At 45.8% G+C, this 22,573-nt stretch overlaps 1 protein-coding gene across 1 annotated transcript; it reads left to right on the top strand.

The window, feature by feature from the left end:
- The first annotated feature begins 12,708 nt into the window (after positions 1-12,708).
- On the top strand, positions 12,709-14,078 carry LOC119959506 (oocyte zinc finger protein XlCOF6-like). Its single transcript, XM_038787744.1, has one exon. It carries the CDS (start codon positions 12,802-12,804, stop codon positions 13,750-13,752), a length of 951 nt encoding a protein of 316 aa, XP_038643672.1. The 5' UTR covers positions 12,709-12,801; the 3' UTR covers positions 13,753-14,078.
- The last annotated feature ends 8,495 nt before the right edge of the window (positions 14,079-22,573 follow it).

Raw genomic sequence — 22,573 nt, forward strand, 5'->3', positions numbered from 1 at the left:
AGCAGAAAAAAGGGAGTGAGAGAGAAACCACAAAAACACAAAGGCAGGTTGTGAAATTGAGCTGAATGAATCTGGTCATTTGTGAGGCCAGCACTAGGAAAAAGTGACCATGAAAACTGGTTCACGAATGTCCTTCAGGGAAGGGAATCTGCCAAAGTTGAGTCCCACTCACTTACCCATCACTCCTGTGCTCATTGACCTACATTGGGTACTGGTTAAGCAACATCTCAATGGAACATTCACATCCTTGTTTGCAAATCTTGCTCTATCCTATCTCAGCTGCACAGATGTTTAAATCTTCAACCACAGATCAAACAGAAACACTTACATTCAGATCCTGATGAACTGAATGACTGTCAGATTTTGAAGTGAATCTTGGTTGATTTTTCTGAGGGAGGGAGAGAGCGAGAGAGAGAGCGAGCGAGCGAGCGAGAGAAAGAATGAATTTTATATGTCGAAAGCTGGTAGCCCTCACCCTCCACGGGTGTTTTGCATTGTTTTTTGAGAGTCACACCAGCTCCAGAGACATGGAACCCCTCACAGGTAACAGAGCAGAGCACTAAAAGCTCAAAATTGTTGAGAAATGCTTAGAAATACTCAGCTGTGAAGCAATTTCATTGTTTTCAATATTAAAATGTCCCACTGTAGCCTAAAGCTGGAAAGATATCAGCAACTCTGGAGTCGGAGGAAAAGTTTCCTAGTTGAGGAAATATCCGGGGAACGGGGGGTGATGTCACCGTGCAAGTGTCGGTGCGTGATGACATCACAGACAGGAAGTCAGAACATCTGGATCTGTGCAAACCATATATTATGGAGGATGTGACGGTCCTTGAGAGAGTGCAGGGGAAACTTAACAGAATAGTTCCAGGAATGAGGGATTTTAGTTGCAATGTTAGGTTGGAGAAATTGCGGTTGTTCTCCTTGGAGGAACGGAGATTGATAGAGGTACAAGTTTCTGATTGGTCTCGGTAAAGTAGTTAAAGAAACGTTGCTCCTTCCAGCTAATTGCAAAAGGATTTCAGGACACAGATTTAAGATTTGGAGCAAGATCTACAGGCTGATATGAGGCAGAAATTTTACACTGAGTGGTAATGACTTGGAACTCAATGCTTACACTGAAAGTGCAATAATATCCTGGTCCTGATGAATTGAGTGATGCTGTAGGAGTTTGATGTCAGGGTTCGCTTGTGTTTCCTGCCTGTAAATCCTTTTCTAATACCCTGAAAATGAAAGTTGCAAAAGCCATCTTTGTCAGTCCAAACAAGAAATTCAGGAAAGAAAAGGGGCCTCACGGTAGCATGGTGGTTAGCATCAATGCTTCACAGCTCCAGGGTCCCAGGTTCGATTCCCGGCTGGGTCACTGTCTGTGTGGAGTCTGCACGTCCTCCCCGTGTGTGCATGGGTTTCCTCCGGGTGCTCCGGTTTCCTCCCACAGTCCAAAGATGTGCGGGTTAGGTGGATTGGCCATGCTAAATTGCCCGTAGTGTAAGGTTAATGGGGGGATTGTTGGGTTACGGGTATAGGGTGGATACGTGGGTTTAAGTAGGGTGATCATTGCTCGGCACAACATCGAGGGCCGAAGGGCCTGTTCTGTGCTGTACTGTTCTATGTTCTAAGTAAACCTATTCTTGGTTTGAGTTTGCTTTGCGTAAATCCTCGCTTTCTAACCCCCTGTAAAAGGATTTTCCAAAGTTAATCACCGTCAGTCCAGGATAGAAATTCACAGCATCGCTCCTCCTGCTCCAGGATGAATGCTCATACTCCCTGCTACACTTTGCCCCTCCATGTCATCAGCAGTCCCTCTATTCGAGGATGATGTTTACTCGGGGTAGGTTGAGAGATTTGACAGGTTCTTCATGTGACTGGACACAATCATAGATCTCTAGACACATGGAGGAGAATAGCCCAGGAGGTAGTGAGAACTGAAAAGCAGAACGTCTTTCTCTTCTCTTCCTGCTCTGCTTCAACAATAAGACGTTGGGACTCAAAGGCTAATGTAGATTGATGGTTGGCTTCATTCTGAACGTAGGGTAACAAATACCTCCTAAAACAATCACCTCCTTCAACACATCCCAAACGACATGCTGTTAGGAGAGTTGGACATTCTGAATTCTCCCTCTGTGTACCCGAACAGTGCAGAAGGAGGGCATTCGGCCCATTGAGTCTGCACCAACCCTTCGAATGAGCGCTCTACCCATTTACATTCCCTCGTCCACCCGCCTTATCCCCATGACCAAGAACCTAACCTGCACATCCCTGGATATTAAGGAGTAATTAAGCGTGGCCAATCTACGGTAGCACAGTGGTTAGCACTGTTGCTTCACAGCGTCAGGGTCCTAGCTTCGATTCTTGCCTAAGGTCACTGTCTGTGCAGAGTGTGAAGATGTGATGTTAGGTAATTTGGACATTCTGAATTCTCCCTCAGTGACCCGAACAGGCGCCGGAATGTGGCGATAGGGGATTTTCACAGTAACTTCATTGTGACGTTAAGGATTATTCTTTTTTTTAAAAACATTGCCTCCAACAAAGATGGCGGCTCCACATTCGCCCTGGTGAGCTTTCCCCCAATAAAGATGGTGGCCGTTCACCTGGGTCTAACATGAGAATCTGCAGCCCCGCTCGGTACAAATTGGATCCGGTAAGCTCTTTTCCCAGGTTTGCGGCTCACACAACATGTTTACGCCTGCCCACCACGTGCTTCTTCGCTCCCTCCTGACCGATTTTAGATCTCAACAAGGAGCCGCTGTCCATCGCCATGACCCATACTGTGCATGCTTCAATCAAGCCCAGTCCAACCCCTCATTCACTCCGATTGGTTGGAGGACCAGCCGCTCCCTGTCGGGCCTCCAGTCCCGCCCCTCCTCTTCCAATTGGTCGAAAGCTGCCGTCAATCACCCGGGCATTGTGACGGTGACAGATGGTGAGAGCGGCCACAGGCTGAGACAATCGTTGATTGTCCAATAATAACAGTGAGAGTCTCACTGGGACAATCAGACAATAATAGTGGAGATGGGGCCCAGAGGAGAAACAGCAAAGGATTCACTCACTTTGAGAGTAAGAAACACAGTTCATAACATTTATAAGCAGAATTAGGCCATTTGGCCCATTATTATTATAAGTGAGTCTGATCCGCCATTCTGGCTGATATATTCCTCATAAGAACATAAGAACATAAGAACATAAGAACTAGGAGCAGGAGTAGGCCATCTGGCCCCTCGAGCCTGCTCCGCCATTCAATGAGATCATGGCTGATCTTTTGTGGACTCAGCTCCACTTTCCGGCCCGAACACCATAACCCTTAATCCCTTTATTCTTCAAAAAACTATCTATCTTTACCTTAAAAACATGTAATGAAGGAGCCTCAACTGCTTCACTGGGCAAGGAATTCCATAGATTCACAACCCTTTGGGTGAAGAAGTTCCTCCTAAACTCAGTTCTAAATCTACTTCCCCTTATTTTGAGGCTATGCCCCCTAGTTCTGCTGTCACCCGCCAGTGGAAACAACCTGCCCGCATCTATCCTATCTATTCCCTTCATAATTTTAAATGTTTATATTAGATCCCCCCTCATCCTTCTAAATTCCAACGAGTACAGTCCCAGTCTACTCAACCTCTCCTCATAATCCAACCCCTTCAGCTCTGGGATTAACCTAGTGAATCTCCTCTGCACACCCTCCAGCGCCAGTACGTCCTTTCTCAAGTAAGGAGACCAAAACTGAACACAATACTCCAGGTGTGGCCGCACTAACACCTTATACAATTGCAACATAACCTCCCTAGTCTTAAACTCCATCCCTCTAGCAATGAAGGACAAAATTCCATTTGCCTTCTTAATCACCTGTTGCACTTGTAAACCAACCTTCTGTGACTCATGCACTAGCACACCCAAGTCTCTCTGAACAGCGGCATGCTTTAATATTTTATCGTTTAAATAATAATCCCGTTTGCTGTTATTCCTACCAAAATGGATAACCTCACATTTGTCAACATTGTATTCCATCTGCCAGACCCGAGCCCATTCACTTAACCTATCCAAATCCCTCTGCAGACTTCCAGTATCCTCTGCACTTTTCGCTTTACCACTCATCTTAGTGTCATCTGCAAACTTGGACACATTGCCCTTGGTCCCCAACTCCAAATCATCAATGTAAATTGTGAACAATTGTGGGCCCAACACGGATCCCTGAGGGACACCACTAGCTACTGATTGCCAACCAGAGAAACACCCATTTATCCCAACTCTTTGCTTTCTATTAATTAACCAATCCTCTATCCATGCTACTACTTTACCCTTAATGCCATGCATCTTTATCTTATGCAGCAACCTTTTGTGTGGCACCTTGTCAAAGGCTTTCTGGAAATCCAGATATACCTCATCTGTCACCTTTAATGCTACAGACTAAGAGTTGGATTGCAAAATCAGCTAGAGCATCTCCTCCATGGAACACATGACCCAGGAGATTGAATAGGCAATTCAGCCTCCCGAGCCTAAACACATCAATGTGATCATGGCTGATCCCATCATGACCTCAACTCCACTGTCCTGCCTTTTCTCCATAAACCTTCAAACCATTACCACTTAAAAAGCTGTCTAACTCCTCCTTAAATTTACTCACTGTCCCTGCAACTGGGATAGCAAATTCCACAGATTCACAACCCTTGGGAGAAGTAGTTTCTCCTCAAATCTGTTTTAAATTTTCCACTTCTTATTATATGGCCTTCTGAAAGCAAAAAGGGAGCATAAGAGAGAGGCCACAAAAACAAGGAGACAGGTTGTGAAATTGGGCAGAATCCATGGGACCAGCTGGAGAAAAGGAGACCATGAAACTGCTGGATTATTGTAAAAACCCAACTGTGTGTTAATATCCTTCCGGGAAAGGTACCTGCCATCAGCTCTGAACCTACACAAGAGTTTGCCAGGACATGAACAGAACCTGTCACTCCACCAGCAACAAAGACGAAGGCACCAGTGTGGACAGACACAATCACTTCCAGTCACATATCATTCTGAGTTGGACATATATACCTGTTCCTCCATTGTCAGTGAATGACAATCCTGTAATTCTACCAAAAAATATTCTGGAACACCTTGGTCGCTTGAAATACTCAACGGATATACTTGTTAATCAAACAATGCTGTATTCTATTGCAATGCTGGACCAACATCTGCTTAACAACTAATTTCTCCTGGAACATACCTCCCTGTTCTGTGCTGTACTGTTCTAATTCTAATTCTAATTTAGTGTCCCGCAATGGAAATGTCCGTACCCAAAAAGTCCACTGTAGTTTGGATCCATGGGAAAGACGAGAACGAGGTGACACACTTTAAGAATGAAACATGGGGGGGGGGGGGGGGGGGGCAGCATGGTGGCACAGTGGTTAGCATTGCTGCTTACAGCACTGAGGACCTGGGTTCGAATCCCGACCCTGGGTCACTGTCCGTGTGGAATTCGCATATTCTCCCCTTGTTTGCGTGGGTTTCACCCCCACAACCCAAAGATGTGCAAGTTAGGTGGATTGGCCATGCTGAATTGCCCCTTAATTGGAAGAAATAATTGGGTACTCGAAATTTATTTTAAAAAGAGAATGAGAGATGGGGAGAACATGAAGGCTAAAATGAGGATAATTTTTTCCCCCCGAAGTTAGTGGAATTCACTTCCCAGAGAACAGTGGAGGCTGGGGCATTGAATTTATTTAAGGCAGAGTTAGACAGATTTTTGATAGACAAGGGAGACAAGGGTTCTGGGTGCAGGGGTTGGTGGTGCAGACAGGCAAGGGGAACCGAGACCACAACCAATTCAGCCCTGATTTTATTGAATGGTGGAACAGTCTTGGAGGGCTGAATGGCCTGTTTCTGCTCCTAAATCATAGTCAAATGGGTTAAACCCAACAGTATCTCCTCCATCTCCACTTCAGCCCAAATTGCTTTGCATCCAATGCCCATTCTAACTGAACCCTGCTCTTATTTGGTCTGCCCAGCTTTTCTGTACCTGTGCATTCAGTCTTTTAGATTAAGAGAAGATGTATTCACACACACAACTGTTTTTTAGGTTGAACTGTGCTCCTTGGGAGAGGTGTACTTTCTCTCTCGCTCTCTTCCGCCGTGCCCCATATCGGTGTGTGCTTTACCAGTGGTCTGTGCTGCCCGTTTGGGAGCATTTCTGCTGATGTGGTGGTGGTGGTGGCTTGAAATCTGGTGGTATTGGTTTCTTGTTGATTATTCATTGGTTTCTATTTTATAACAATAACTTTTATTGTCACAAGTCGGCTTACATTAACTGCAATGAAGTTACTCTGAAAATCCCCAAGTCGCCATATTCCGGCGCCCGTTTGGTTTCACTGAGGGAGAATTCAGAATGTCCAGTTTTGGTATATTGTGGATATTTTTACTGTATTGCTGATTGTTTTGTATTCAGCTCTGTTCTTTTGTAATATGGAGTTGTTCATAAACTAAAATATCTGTATTCGCCCATGCTGGGAATTCTGGGTAGCATGGTCCACCATTTAAATGGAAGAAAGGAGAAAGATGATGTGTCAAAATCATAGAAAAGAAGAACGATATAAAACAACTAACATAATTCGCTTCCATTCCCCATCAGTATCAGCCAAAATTAATATATTCATTGCAATCAAGTACTTTGACTTAAATCCTTAAGTTTATCAATTGAATCATGATTCTTTAACTGTATTTCTGAATTCAGATTCATGTCCTCATTTCTTTCCTCCTCTGAGCCTCTGAACTCTATCAGACAGAGTAATGTGGGAGAGTGGACACTGATTGTCTTGGGAACAGCAGCAAGAGGAACTCACAGGCCAGAAGGGCAAGGGAGCAGTGAGGTCTGTCACCAGACTTGAGGGCTGGAATCTGAGTGAATGTAATTTTTTTAATAGTGTCACAAGTAGGCTTACACTGCAATAAAGTTACTGTTCGGGTACACTGAGGGAGAATTCAAAATGTCCAATTCACCTAACCTGTGGACTGTGGGAGGAAACCTGAGCACCTGGAGAAAACCCACACAGACACGTGGAGAACATGCAGATTCAGCACAGACAGTAACCCAAATGGGAATCAAACCGGGGTCCAACAATTTATATTTTAAAAATGTCTTCCAACAACTGAGCAGTTTGCTATTGGTTAGTATTTGATTTCCTGAAGCTCCTGTTTTGAGTTTTTGACAGTTCTATGCCAAGTGAGGTGTTTAAATGCCTTTCATCTGCCTCTCTGCATATCGATGTTCATTAAAGAACAAAGAAAATTACAGCACAGGAACAGGCCCTTCGGCCCTCCCAGCCTGCGCCGATCCAGATCCTTTATCTAAACCTGTCTCCTATTTTCCAAGGTCTACTTCCCTCTGTTCCCGCCCATTCATATACCTGTCTAGACGCTTCTTAAATTATGCTATCGTGCCCGCCTCTACCACCTCCGTTGGTAAAGTGTTCCAGGCACCCACCACCCTCTGCGTAGAAAACTTTCCACGCACATCTCCCTTAAACTTTCCCCCTCTCACCTTGAAATCGTGACCCCTTGTAACTGACACCCCGACTCTTGGGAAAAGCTTGTTGCTGTCCACCCTGTCCATACCTCTCATAATTTTGTAGACCTCAATCAGGTCCCCCCTCAACCTCCGTCTTTCCAACGAAAACAATCCTAATCTACTCAACCTTTCTTCATAGCTAGCACCCTCCATACCAAGCAACATCCTGGTGAACCTCCTCTGCAACCTCTCCAAGGCATCCACATCCTTCTGGTAATGTGGCGACCAGAACTGCACGCAGTATTCCAAATGTGGCCGAACTTAAGTCCTATACAACTGTAACATGAGCTGCCAACTCTTGTACTCAATATCCCGTCCGATGAAGGCAAGCATGCTGTATGCCTTCTTGACCACTCTATCAACCTGCGTTGCCACCTTCAGGGGACAATGGACCTGAACTCCCAGATCTCTCTGCACATCAATTTTCCCCAAGATCGTTCCATTGACCATATAGTCCGCTCTTGAATTTGATCTTCCAAAATGCATCACCTCGCATTTGCCTGGATTGAACTCCATCTGCCATTTCTCTGCCCAACTCTCCAATCTATCTATATTTTAGGATACATAAATTATTCTCCCCGTGTCTGTGGGTCTGATGCCACAACCCAAAGATGTGCAGGGTAGGTGGATTGGCTACACTTAAAAGTATACACAAATTGATTTCCCTCTCATTAGATATCTATTTTCCAATATTAGATGGATATGGTTTCCTACATCGATGCTACGACCAAGAAAGCATAACAGCGCCTATACTTTCTCAGGAAACTCTGGAAATTCAGCATGTCCATGTTGACTCTTACCGGTTTTTACAGATGCTGCATAGAAAACATCCTCCTGGCTGCGTCACAGCCTGCTGTGACAACTGCTCAGCACAAGACCATCAGAAACTACAGAGAGCCATGAACACAACCCAGTCAATCACGCAAACCCGCCTCCCATCCATTGATTCTGTCTACATCCCCCACTGTCTTGGGAAAGTGGGCAGCATAATCAAAGACTGCTCCCATCGGACAGGAGACACAAAGGTCTGAGATCACGCATTAACAGATCCAAAACAGCTTCTTGAACGCTGTTATCACACTCCTGAATGACCCTCTTATGGACTGATCTGATCTCTCCACGAACTTCTCGACTGAATAATGCTGCACTCCGTATGCTTCATCCGATGTTTGTGTCTATGTATTTACATTGTGTATCTGTTGTATATCCTCTGTTTTTCATCTAAGGAATGATCTGGCTGGATTGTACGCAGAACAAGGCGCTGGATTCTCCGATCCCCGACACGGAAATCGTGTTCGGTGACGGGGCGGAGAATCTGTTTTGACGCCGAAATCGGGATTGGCACCGGTATTCGGAAGCTCTGCCCCCTGAAAATCGGTGTATTCTAGGAGTACGCCGCACACGGCATGGCCTGAAGCCATTGCCGGAGGACCGCCCCGCAATGCTCCATCTCCGACCGGTCGAGTTCGCGACGACGTTGGATTCTCATGGTCCCAGCCGTTCAGCAACCTTGCATCATATTCAGTCGGGGAAGGGCCGATCCGCGAGCAGGGGGGGGGCTTCAATTGGGAGTACTGTAGTGGGGAGGTCGGGGGCATGCGAGCTGCCTAAGGGGATACTACTTTTGCGGTCCGGGTCCGTGGGCATAGTCTGCCTTGAAGCACAGCGAGGCCGCTGCTGGTCTCACCCTGTGCATGCGTGGCCACGGATCCGGCAATCCTCCAGGCTGTATCAGAAGCTAGAGATGGGAGCTATACGCTGCCTCCCTGCTAGTCCCCGACCCCCTCCCCCGGAGCAGGGAATCGGTGGCTGTTTTGTGCCAATTTTCCTCGCGTTAAACACCACCGCTTACATGCTGGCGTGGGAACTTGGTCCAGCCCAACACATTTCATTGTACCTCAATGAAAATTAATTTATATTCCCCTTCGTTCTGGTTTATAATTGAGGGCCTGCACACTTGGATTTATGTATAATTTTCATCCCATCCATCCAATCTTCAAATCATAGCAAACAAAAATCACTAATCACTAATTGGGATGATGTATGGCGTATTCATTACCCGGCATTCCGCGCGGTGGTGAATGTCCCCTATCGACACCGCAGGACAGCAGTGCGCAGGCGCATTGCCTGGGAGTAGTTAGAGCATGCTCGGTGTGTGATGGCGCCTGGGAAAGAGACGCTTCTTTCTCTCCTGGGCAGCGGGTAAGGATGTGGAAATCCGAACGAAGCAATCGAACCAGCTCTGGAGGGAGAGTTTTTAAACACCGCGTGAAGGCCCTAAACCAGGAACACGTACCTGTGGGTCCTGCGTTTGCAGCTTCGGGTCTTTTCCCCGATAACAGGCCTAGTTTTACGGCCGCCATCTTGATTCAGATGGAGCGGTGCGCATGCGGGGTTGCGGTGACGTCAATAATGGGCGGCGCTTCATAGTCTGTTCCAGGCCAGGTTCTAGTGCCCGAAAATGAAAAAGACCGATGCTGCAGTGTCCCTCATCTTGATTCATTTATTTGTCAAGTTAAAAGGGTGATCTCTTTCCCAATGTTCCCAATTAAAGGCCTGATTTCCCCAGGAGATGGTTGACATTTCAGGGAAAGTAAATTAACATTGGGCAGAGATATACCTAATGTAGCGGCATGGTTGCACAGTGGTTAGCACTGTTGCTTCACATCGCCAGGGATCTGGGTTCGATTCCCACTAGGGTCACTGTCTGTGCGGAGTCTGCACGTTCTCCCCGTGTCTGCATGGTTTCCTCCCGGTGCTCCGGTTCCTCACACAAGCCCTGAAAGACGTGCTGTTTGGTAATCTGGAGATTCAGAATTCTCCCTGTGTACCCAAATAGGCGCCGGAATGTGGCGACTAGGGGCTTTTCACGAACTTCATTGCAGTATTAATGTAAGCCTACTTGTGACAGTAAAAAAGAATATGATGTTCTGAAGGTTAGTCTTTGGCTTTCTCTACACAGGGAGCAGCAAGTAGAACAAAGAACATAGAACGATACAGCGCAGTACAGGCCCTTCGGCCCACGATGTTGCACCGACATGGGAAGTCAAAAACTAAAGGCCATCTAACCTACACTAAGCCATTATCATCCATATGCTTATCCAATAAACTTTTAAATGCCCTCAATGTTGGCGAGTTCACTACTGTTGCAGGTAGGGCATTCCACGGCCTCACCACTCTTTGCGTAAAAAACCTACCTCTGACCTCTGTCCTATATCTATTACCCCTCAATTTAAGGCTATGTCTCCTCGTGCTAGCCACCTCCATCCGCGAGAGAAGGCTTTCACTGTCCACCCTATCTAACCCTCTGATCATTTTGTATGCCTCTATTAAGTCACCTCTTAACCTCCTTCTCTCTAACGAAAACAACCTCAAGTCCATCAGTCTTTCCTCATAAGATTTTCCCTCCATACCAGGCAACATCCTGGTAAATCTCCTCTGCACCCGTTCCAAAGCTTCCACGTCCTTCCTATAATGAGGCAACCAGAACTGTACGCAATACTCCAAATGCGGCCGTACCAGAGTTTTGTACAGCTGCAACGTGACCTCATGGCTCCGGAACTCAATCCCTCCACCAATAAAGGCCAACACACCATAGGCCTTCTTCACAACCCTATCAACCTGGGTGGCAACTTTCAGGGATCTATGTACATGGACACCGAGATCCCTCTGCTCATCCACACTACCAAGAATCTTACCATTAGCGAAATATTCCGCATTCCTGTTATTCTTTCCAAAGTGAATCACCTCACACTTCTCTACATTAAACTCCATTTGCCCCCTCTCAGCCCAGCTCTGCAGCTTATCTATGTCCCTCTGTAACCTGCAACATCCTTCCACACTGTCTACAACTCCACCGACTTTAGTGTCGTCTGCAAATTTACTCACCCAACCTTCTGTGCCCTCCTCTAGGTCATTTATAAAAATGACAAACAGCAACGGCCCAGAACAGATCCTTGTGGTACGCCACTCGTAACCAAACTCTATTCTGAACATTTGCCATCAACTACCACCCTCTGTCTTCTTTCAACTAGCCAATTTCTGATCCACATCTCTAAATCACCCTCAATCCCCAGCCTCCGTATTTTCTGCAATAGCCGACCATGGGGTACCTTATCAAATGCTTTACTGAAATCCATATACACCACATTAACTGCTCTACCCTCGTCTACTTGTTCAGTCACCTTCTCAAAGAACTCGATAAGGTTTGTGAGGCATGACCTACCCTTCACAAAACCATGCTGACTATCCCTAATCATATTATTCCTATCTAGATGATTATAAATCGTATCTCTTATAATCCTCTCCAAGTCTGGGGGTCATTGATTATATTCAAACACGGGTTCGGCAGATATTTGATGGACAATGGAGTTAAGGGTAATGGGGTTCAGGCAGGAAAATAGAGAGAAAGCTGAGATGAGGAGGGATTTCTTCACTCAGGAAGTGGTGAAGCTTTGGAATTCTCTGTCCCAGAAGAATGTGGAGCCTCAGTCATCAAGTATGTTCAAGACAAATATTGATAGGTTTCTAGATGTTGAAGATATTGAGGGATATGGGGATTGTGTGGGAAAATAGTGTTGAGGTAGATCGGCCAAGGATCTCATTGAATGGTTGAGCAGAATCGGTGGGCTGAATGGCCTACTCCTGCTCCTATTCTAATCTCTGTGTCCTGGTCAGGAAGCAGTGAGCTGAGCTTGGATCTGTCAATCAACATGAATCAGCACCTTTAGGAGAATTGGGAAGGTGAATATTAAATACAGCAGAGTGAGAATGGAGGGAGATTGTGTGGGATGGATATTTACAGCTTTTGGAGAACGAGAGAGGAAATAATATTCCATAGGAACTAGAATTGTCTGTTCTGAATTTCTATCCTGTACGAACAATGATAACTTTTGTTAATTGTTTCTAAAGGATATTGGAAGAGCTGGAATTATAGACATAATCTCAAACATCATGTCGCGATGTGACAAACTAATTCGATTCCTTCTGATCTGAATATCATCGGCGAGAAGGAGAAATGTTTGTCCGATCTATCGGCTTCAGAAGATTTTAAATATGAGTGTGACTGGAAAAGCACCAAGACCCACACAACACTCACCCGAGTGAGAGAGTTCCAGTGAATTGATTGTGGAAAGAGCTTCAACCAGATACACAGTCTGAAAAAACATCACACCATTCACAGCGAGGAGAGACAGTGCACATGCTCTGTGTGTAGACAAGGCTTCCACTGATTGTCCAATCTGGAGAGACACGAGGAGACCTAAAACATGGAGAAACCGTGGAAATGTGGGGACTGTGGGAAGGGATTCAGAGTCCCGTCTAAGCTAGAGATTCATCAACGCATTCACACTGGGGAGAGGCCGTTCACATGCTTGAAATGTGGGAAAGGATTCACTCAGTTATCTAACCTTCAGGCACACCAGCGAGTTCACACTGGGGAGAAACCATTTACCTGCTCTCAGTGTGGGAAGGGATTCACACAGTTATCCAGTCTGCAGTCACACCAGCGAGTTCACACTGGGGAGAGGCCATTCACCTGTTCTCAGTGTGGGAAGGGATTCACACAATTATTCAATCTCCAGACACACCAGCGAATTCACACTGGGGAGAAGCCATTCACCTGCTCTCAGTGTGGGAAGGGATTCATTGATTCATCCAACCTGCGGACACACCAGCGAATTCACACTGGAGAGAGGCCATTCACCTGCTCTCAGTGTGGGAAGGGATTCAGTGACTTATCCAGTCTGCGGAGACATCAGCGAGTTCACACTGAGGAGAGGCCATTCACCTGCTCTCAGTGTGGGAAGGGATTCAATGATTTATCCAATCTGCTGAGACACCAGCGAGTTCACACTGGGGAGAGGCCATTCATCTGCTCTCAGTGTGGGCAGGGATTCACTTGGTTATCCAGTCTGCAGACACACCAGCGAGTCCACAGTGGAGAGAGGCCATTCACCTGCTCTCAGTGTGGGAAGGGGTTCAGTGATTTATCCAGTCTGCGGAGACATCAGCGAGTTCACACTGGCGAGAGGCCATTCACCTGCTCTCAGTGTGGGAAGGGGTTCACACAATTATTCAATCTGCAGACACACCAGCGAGTTCACACTGGGGAGAAGCCATTCACCTGCTCTCAGTGTGGACAGAGATTCCGTGCTTTATCCAGTTTGCAGAAACATCAGCGAGTTCACACTGGGGAGAGACCGTTCACCTGCTCTTAGGTGAGTGAAGGGATTACATAGAAAATAGGAGCAGGAAGAGACCATTTGGCCCTTCGCACCTGCTCTGACATTCATTATGATCATGGCTTATCATCCAACTCCATAGCCTAATCCCGCTTTCCCCTCCATATCCTTTGATCCCTTTCGCCCTCAGTGTTATATCTAACTGCTTCTTGAAAGCAAAGAACGTATTGGCCTCAACTATATCCTGTGATAAGAATTTCCACAGACTAACCACTATCTGGTTGAAGAAATTTCTCCTCATCTCATTTCATACCCAGAACAAAGAGGGTCAAATATAATAAACTTATCATTCTTTAATCTCCTACCTGTGAAGATATTTGATTGTGTTTAAAAACTGACATGGGCAATCTCAAATGAACTCAACAGAACTTATATTACCCAGTGACTCGATTTAATTTGTCAGTCATGTTTGCAATTAAATGTTGTATATTTCAGAGAGTCACATTTTAGGATGAGGACATAAATATCAAATAATATCACGTTTGGAGTAATGAGCAAAATTGTTTGATGTTTTTCAAAGGAACATAAGAATGATATTATTTCTGAATGAGAGGAAATCATTTTGCCCTTAGATATTTGCTGGGCGGTCATGTCTACATTTCATAGTTAATTTGAAATCTAATAAAGTAAACTACTTCAGCAAAGTCATCTCTAGAAGGCTTTGTTACACTTTACAAATCCCTCTCTAATAGACAGACTCTGTAAACAGGATGTAGATCAAATGTATTAAATTCTGTTATCAACTCAGAAATAATGACAAGATGCTTCAGCAGAAAAATACACTTTTGTAAATTCAATAGGAAACCAATTGCATGATTACATAATGTTTATATCATAAACTACACCATCTTCATGTCCAAATCTTCTGGTCATTGTACATGGGGAACATTGTCATTAAATCAAACTGAGCAAGGATTCTGCAGAAACTCCTTTTTCAAAAGCAAATTGGAAGAATAATTGGAATAGAGAATCCTCACGATCACAGAAAGAGAGAAAGACATTGAGACTAATCGATTTGCTCTTTTTCAATCTATATTTTGATTCGACTTTTATCACTTTTACAGATAACACAACATATTTTCCAAACACCAGTCCAATGGGCTCATTGCCAATCAGCTGTTTTTTCAGTGTACTGGTTATCACGTTCCCCTCACACACCAAATGTCCCATATTATTATTCGAAACATTATTGACGTTACACATTAAAATTTGCAGATAAGTTGTATCATTGTTATTTATTGTTCAATAGTTAAACAAATGCATTACCTTGCAAAATACTCTGTGATGGAGAATGGCAGGAATCGCTTTCAGAGTTCACAGGTATTAGTTGTGAATGGTTTTCTAATGTGCTGTGGCATTTTATGATTCTAATGTCAGATCAATTTCTCCGCCAGTTGCCTAATTTTCAGACAAATTGTACTCCCACAACAGCAGGTTCTTCAGGGCAATAAGGACGCATAGTTTACTATTCTCATTCAGTGCACTAAGCGATGTTTCCTGTTTCTGTAGTGTAGTGATTATCAAGTTTGCTCAAAGGCCCTTGGTTTAAACCCGCACAGAAACATTATCAAAGCCCATTCATTTCTGTGTGTGGAAAAGTTACATGATTGACATTTTCATTATTCATTTACACCCATCTCGAATTGCCCTTGAATTGGGTTGCTCAGTTGATCTGCCGTGTGGAACCCCGATCCCCAGAGCTTCAGCCTGGTTCTCTGCTTTACTGGTCTAGATGTGGAGATGCCGGCATTGGCCTGGGGTGGGCACAGAAGAAGTCTTATAACACCAGGTTCAAGTCCAATAGGTTTGTGTCACATCACTAGCTCTTGGAGCGCAACTCCTTCCTCAGGTGAATGAAGAGGGCAGCACGGTAGCATTGTGGATAGCACAATGGCTTCACAGCTCCAGGGTCCCAGGTTCGATTCCGGCTCGGGTCACTGTCTGTGGGAGTCTGCACATCCTCCCCGTGTCTGCGTGGATTTTCTCCGGGTGCTCCGGTTTCCTCCCACAGTCCAAAGATGTGCAGGTTAGGTGGATTGGCCATGATAAATTGCCCTTCGTGTCCAAAATTGCCCTTAGTGTTGGGTGGGGTTATTGGGATAGGAGGAGGTGTTGACCTTGGGTAGGGTGCTCTTTCCAAGAGCCGGTGCAGACTCGATGGGCCGAATGGTCTCTTTCTGCACTGTAAATTCTATGAAAAAAACATATATAGACAAATTCAATGATGCAAGATGATACTTTGAATGCGAGTTTTTGCAGGTAATTAAATCTTTACAGGTCCAGATGGTGCAATTGGAGAGAGGGATAATCACAGGTTAAAGAGATGTGAATTGCCTCAAGCCAGCACAGTTGGTAGGACTTTGTAAGCCCAGGCCAGATGTTGAGGGCATGAATGTAATGCAACATTAATCTAAGGTCCCGGTTGAGGCCATACCCATGCGTGTGGAACTTGGCCAATCCACCTAACCTGAACATCTTTGGACTTCTGTCTGTGCTATCACTAAGACTGCCTGTTTCCACTTACGTTACATTAGTAAGTCTCCTGGCCCTGATGGAATGCATCCCAGAGTGCTAAAAGGGATGGCTAGGGAAATTGCAAATGCACTAGTGATAATATACCAAAATTCACTAGACGCTGGGATAGTCCCTATGGATTGGAAATTAGCAAACGTGACACCACTGTTTAAAAAAGGAGGTAGGCAGAGAGCAGGAAATTATAGGCCAGTGAGCTTAACTTCAGTAGTAGGGAAAATGCTGGAATCTATCATCAAGGAAGAAATAGCGAGGCATCTGGATAGCAATTGTCCCATTGGGCAGACACAGCATGGGTTCATAAAGGGCAGGTCGTGCCTAACTAGTTTAGTGGAATTTTTTGAGGACATTACCAGTGCAGTAGATAACAGGGAGCCAATGGATGTGGTATATCTGGATTTCCAGAAAGCCTTTGACAAGGTGCCACACAGGGGCTGGTTTAGCTCACTGGAGGGGCTGGTTTAGCTCACTGCGTTAAATCGCTGGCCTTTAAAGCAGGCCAGCAGCACGGTTTGATTCCTGTACCAGCCTCCCCAGACAGGCGCCGGAATGTGGTGACTAGGGGCTTTTCACAGTAACTTCATTAAAGCCTACTCGTGACAATAAGCGATTTACATTTTCAAAAGGTTGCTGCACAAGATGAAGATGCAATTCATTAAGGGCAAAGTAGTAGCATGGATAGAGGATTGGTTAATTAATAGAAAGCAAAGAGTGGGGATTAATGGGTGTTTCTCTGGTTGGCAATCAGTAGCTTGTGGTGTCCCTCAGGGATCCTTGTTGGGCCCACAATTGTTCACAATTTACATAAATGATTTGGAGTTGGGGACCAAGGGCAATGTGTCCAAGTTTGCAGATGACACTAAGATGAGTGGTAAAGTGAAAAGTGCAGAGGATACTGGAAGGCTGCAGAGGGATTTGGATAGGTTAAGTGAATGGGCTCGGGTCTGGCAGATGGAATACAATGTTTTTTTAAAAATAAATTTAGAGTACCCAATTATTTTTTCCAATTAAGGGGCAATTTAGCATGGCCAATCCACCTACTCTGCACATTTTTGGGTTGTGGGAGCGAAACTCACGCAGACACGGGGAGAATGTGCAAACTCCACACAGACAGTGACCCAGAGCCGGGATCGAACCTGGGACCTCAGCGCCGTGAGGCGGTTATGCTAACCACTAGGCCACCGTGCTGCCCTAGATGGAATACAATGTTGACAAATGTGAGGTTATCCATTTTGGTAGGAACAACAGCAAACGGGATTATTATTTAAATGATAAAATATTAAAGCACGCTGCTGCGCAGAGAGACCTGGGTGTGCTAGTGCACGAGTCACAGAAAGTTGGTTTACAGGTGCAACAGGTGATTAAGAAGGCAAATGGAATTTTGTCCTTCATTGCTAGAGGGATGGAGTTTAAGACTAGGGAGGTTATGCTGCAATTGTATACGGTGTTAGTGAGGCCACACTGGAGAATTGTGTTCAGTTTTGGTCTCCTTACTTGAGAAATGACGTACTGGCACTGGAGGGTGTGCAGAGAAGATTCACTAGGTTAATCCCAGAGCTGAAGGGGTTGGATTACGAGGAGAGATTGAGTAGACTGGGACTGTACTCGTTGGAATTTAGAAGGATGAGGGGGGATCTTATAGAAACATATAGGGCAGCACGGTGGCCTAGTGGTTAGCACAACCGCCTCACGGCACTGAGGTCCCAGGTTCGATCCCGGCTCTGGGTCACTGTCCGTGTGGAGTTTGCATGTTCTCCCCATGTCTGCGTGGGTTTCGCCCCCACAACTCAAAAATGTGCAGAGTAGGTGGATTGGCCACGCTAAATTGCCCCTTAATTGGAAAAAATAATTGGCTAATCTAAATTTTAAAAAAATAGAAACATATAAAATTATGAAGGCAATAGATAGGATAGATGCGGGCAGGTTGTTTCCACCGGCGGGTGAAAGCAGAATTAGGGGGCAGAGCCTCAAAATAAGGGGCAGTAGAATTAGGACTGAGTTTAGGAGGAACTTCTTCACCCAAAGGGTTGTGAATCTATGGAATTTATTGCCCAGTGAAGCAGTTGAGGCTCCTTCATTAAATGTTTTTAAGGTAAAGATAGATAGTTTTTTTTAAGATTATAGGGATTAAGGTTTATGGTGTTCGGGCTGGAAAGTGGAGCTGAGTCCACAAAAGATCAGCCATGATCTCATTGAATGGTGGAGCAGGCTCGAGGGGCCAGATGGCCTACTCCTGCTCCCAGTTCTTATGCGGCCTCTCTCCTGTGTCTGTGTGCCTGGGGCTGAAACCTCAGTCATGGCTTTGTCACCTCCCGATTCGACAATTCCATTGCACACCTGGCTGCTCTCCCACAGACTACCTCTGTAAACTTAAGGCTATCCAAAAGTCTGCTACCCATGTCTTAATTCACAGCAAGTTCCTTTCCCCTACGATCCCTGTGCTCCGAGACTTACATCCGCTCCCAGTCAATTCTCACCCTTGTTTTCAAATCCCTCCATGGCCTCATCTCTCCCGATCTCTGCAATCTCCTTCAGCTCCATAACCCTCTTGAGAAATGTGCACAGCTCTGATCCTCGACTCGTGCACACTCCCGATTCTAATTACTCCGCCATGGTTTTAAGTTCCCTCGGCCCCACGCACTGAATTCCCTCCCTAAACCTCCCCGTCTCCACCTCACTTACCTCCTTTCAGACTCTTCAAAACTCACCTCTTTGACCAGGTTTTTGGTCACCTGCCCTAATATCTCCTTTTGTGTCTGAGTGTCTCACTTTGTTTTATAATGTTCCTGTGAAGTTGACTGGGATGATTTATGATGTTAAAGGTGTTATATAAATAGAAGTTGTTGTTGTTGACTGTAACCCTGACCTCCTGTTTTACAATATCCCATTGGTTTCACAACAAACTCTATCTCTGATGTTTTGCCCCCTGCGGGTTTGCAGCCTCTATAAAGACGGCGGCCGTTCACTCAGGCCTGTCACCGGGAGCAGACCGCAGCTCGATGCAAACCCGGGCCCGGAAACTTGTTATTGGAGTTTACCTCCCGGCCGAGCCCAGCATCGGCACTGCGCATGCTCCAGTTCACAATGCCTCCGGAGTGATTGATGGCAGGTCTGGACCAATAGGAAGAGAGGGTTGGACCAGGAGGACCGAGTTGTTCCAGCGGATCCTCCAACCAATCGGAGTGAACAAGGGGCGGGACTGAGCCCGGTCTCCCACGTGAGGTAGAGCATGCGCAGTGCTGATGATTGCTCAGGATTCCGGCGGCAGGGTGGAAACTACGCCGTCAGATGCCGCTCGGTGAGTCATGAGGGAGGGATGGAGCCGATGGATGGGTCGGGAGGCTTTATAAACATTCGGTGTAGGCTCCAAGCCCCGGATATGAAGCTCGGATACGAAGGTTGAACCGGCGAAAGCTGCTCGGGCTTTTCTCCTAGACAGGGCCGGGAGCAAGCGGAGGGAGCGAAGCCCCGGCTTTGCTCCGCCTCCCATTCACTCTGATTGGCTGGAGGACCAGCCGCTCTTGTTCGGTCCTCCAGCACCGCCCCCGCTTCCTATTGGTCCGAACCCGCCGTCAGTCAGTCCCCGGGCATTGTGAGCTGGAGCAAACCCTTCACCATCATTGTCAGCTCCCTGGTTTGCAGCTGCGGAGCTTCTCCCTCCCTCCCGGGAACAGGCCCAGGTTAACGGGCACCATCCTGCTTCACACACTGGAGGGTGGTTCACATCACAGGATGGGGGGATAATATATAAGAGCTGACACTTTGCACTCAAATCAATGAGGACTCTGATCTCTGCCAAGGAAGGAAACCCTGGCAGGTGGGCGGGGAGGATTCACAAACACCCGCTGGAAGTCCCAAACCCCCAATAAGACCCATTGATTTTATTGTCAGTCTGCAGACAGGAGCTGGAGAACTGAACCCAGGCAGAGGAGAGGGAGGGAGAAAACATGGAGGAAAGAGATGGTGAGATGGGTTTGGATTTCAGCCCAGGGAGGAGGGTGAGTGTGTGGGACGGGGATTTACAGATTTGGGGGAACAAGAGAGGAGAAAATGTTTCAGAGAAACTAGAATTGCCTATTCAGAATTTCTATCCTGGACTGACAGTGATGGCTTTTGTGAACTCCTTTTACAGGGGGTTAGAAGGAGAGAATTTACACTCAACAAACTCAATCCAACAGAAAGGTTTGTCCCGTTGCGATTTCTGTCCTCGAGTGACTGTGATAACCTTTGTAAAACGACAGATTACAGCTCTCAGGAAGGAATAAATGGGCATTTTTTCTATCGCAAACAAGGAATAAACATTGAGTCATAAATACAAGATAGTTACGAATAAATCAAAGGGGGCAATACTGACAAATGTATTCATCACAGATTTAGAATGTGTTATTCATTACATGGAAATGAGCTGAAGAAAGTGCTGAGATGTTTTCATAAGGAAACGGGACAAACGCGTGAGAGAAAATGGAATCGAAAATCAGCTGAAAGGCTGAGATAAGATCAGGGGACAGTTGGAGATGTGTGCTGAGTATTGACAGCAGCAGAATCTGTGACAGAATGGCCTGTTTATATATTCACAGTAATTCAATGTAACTCTTTTTACAGAATATTTGCAGATGCAAACATCATGTCAAGATCTGCCAGAGTCACTTGATTCATCAGGACCGGCCTTTCAACGTGGAAGGAGAAATATTTGTCTGTTTTGTCTTTGCGGAAAAGATTTCAAAAATCGCTGTGATTGGAAAAGCACCGAAACACAGACATCTAAGTAATTTTCCACAGTTAGCTGGAACTGAGCTTTAAGCAATCACACAGCATGAAATTAAATTGCAGCATTTACATCAGGGAGACACCGTACTCAGGCTTCAACTGATGATCCAAGTTGGAGAGACATAAGGACATTCGCACCATAAGAATCAAGAAGCAGCAATAGGACATTCAGCCCCGTGAGCCCGTTCCACCATTTAATAACATCACGGCTGACCTGACAGTGACGTCAAATCTGTATCCCACCTGTATCTGGTAACTTGTCGATAACTATGGAGAAACCGTGGAAATGTGGGGACTGTGAGATAAGATGTAATTACCCGTCTGAATTGGAAACTCATCGACGTATTCACACTGGGGAAAGGCCATTCACCTGCTTTGTGTGTGGGAAGGGATTTACTAAGCTATCCAATCTGATTACACACCAGCATGTTCATACTGATCAGAGACCGTTTAAATGTGCTGACTGTGAGAAGAGCTTTAAAAGCAGAAATGATTTACTGTTACATCAACGCACTCACACTGGGGAGAGGCCATTCACCTGCTCTGTATGTGGGAAAGGATTCACTCAGTCATCACACCTCCTGAAACACCAACTTGTTCATACTGATCAGAGACCTTTCAAATGTGCTGACTGTGAGAAGAGCTTTAAAAGCAGAATTAATTTACTGACACATCAGCGCACTCACACTGGGGAGAGGCCGTTCATCTGCTCCGTGTGTGGGAAGGGATTCACTCAGTCATCACAACTCCTGACACACCAACTTGTTCACACTGATCAGAGACCTTTTAAATGTGCTGACTGTGCGAAAGGCTTTAAAAGCAGAAAGGATTTACTGATACATCAACGCACTCACACTGGGGAGAGGCCGTACACCTGCTCCGTGTGTGGGAAGGGATTCACTTGTTCCTCCCACCTTCTGAAACACCAACTTGTTCACGCTGATCAGAGACCTTTTATATGTGCTGACTGTGAAAAGAGCTTTAAAAGCAGAATGGATTTACTGAGACATCAACGCACTCACACTGGGGAGAGGCCGTTCACCTGTCTGGAATGTGGGAAGGGATTTAATGCTTCATCAAATCTCCAGACTCACCATCAGGTCCACTCTGATCAGAGACCGTTTAAATGTGCTGACTGTGAGAAGAGCTTTAAAAGCAGAAATGATTTACTGACACATCAACGCACTCACACTGGGGAGAGGCCTTTTACCTGCTCCATGTGTGGGAAGGGATTCACTCAGTCATCTCATCTCATGACACACCAACTTGTTCACACTGATCAGAGACCTTTCAAATGTTCTGACTGTGAGAAGAGCTTTAAAAGTAAAAGCTGTTTGCTGTTACATCAACGCGCTCACACTGGGGAGAGGCCGTTCACCTGCTCTGTGTGTAGGAAGGGATTTACTCGGTCATCCCAGCTTCTGAAACACCAGCGAGTTCACACTGGGGAGAGACCGTACACTTGCCCCGTGTGTGATACGAAATTCACTCAGTCATC

The sequence above is a fragment of the Scyliorhinus canicula genome, unplaced genomic scaffold (assembly GCF_902713615.1).
Source record: "Scyliorhinus canicula unplaced genomic scaffold, sScyCan1.1, whole genome shotgun sequence".
NCBI classification, from domain to species: Eukaryota; Metazoa; Chordata; class Chondrichthyes; order Carcharhiniformes; family Scyliorhinidae; genus Scyliorhinus; species Scyliorhinus canicula.

Excerpts from the sequence above, each read along its gene's own strand:
- LOC119959506 (XM_038787744.1), top strand. The coding sequence starts at position 12,802 with ATGGAGAAACCGTGGAAATGTGGGGACTGTGGGAAGGGATTCAGAGTC.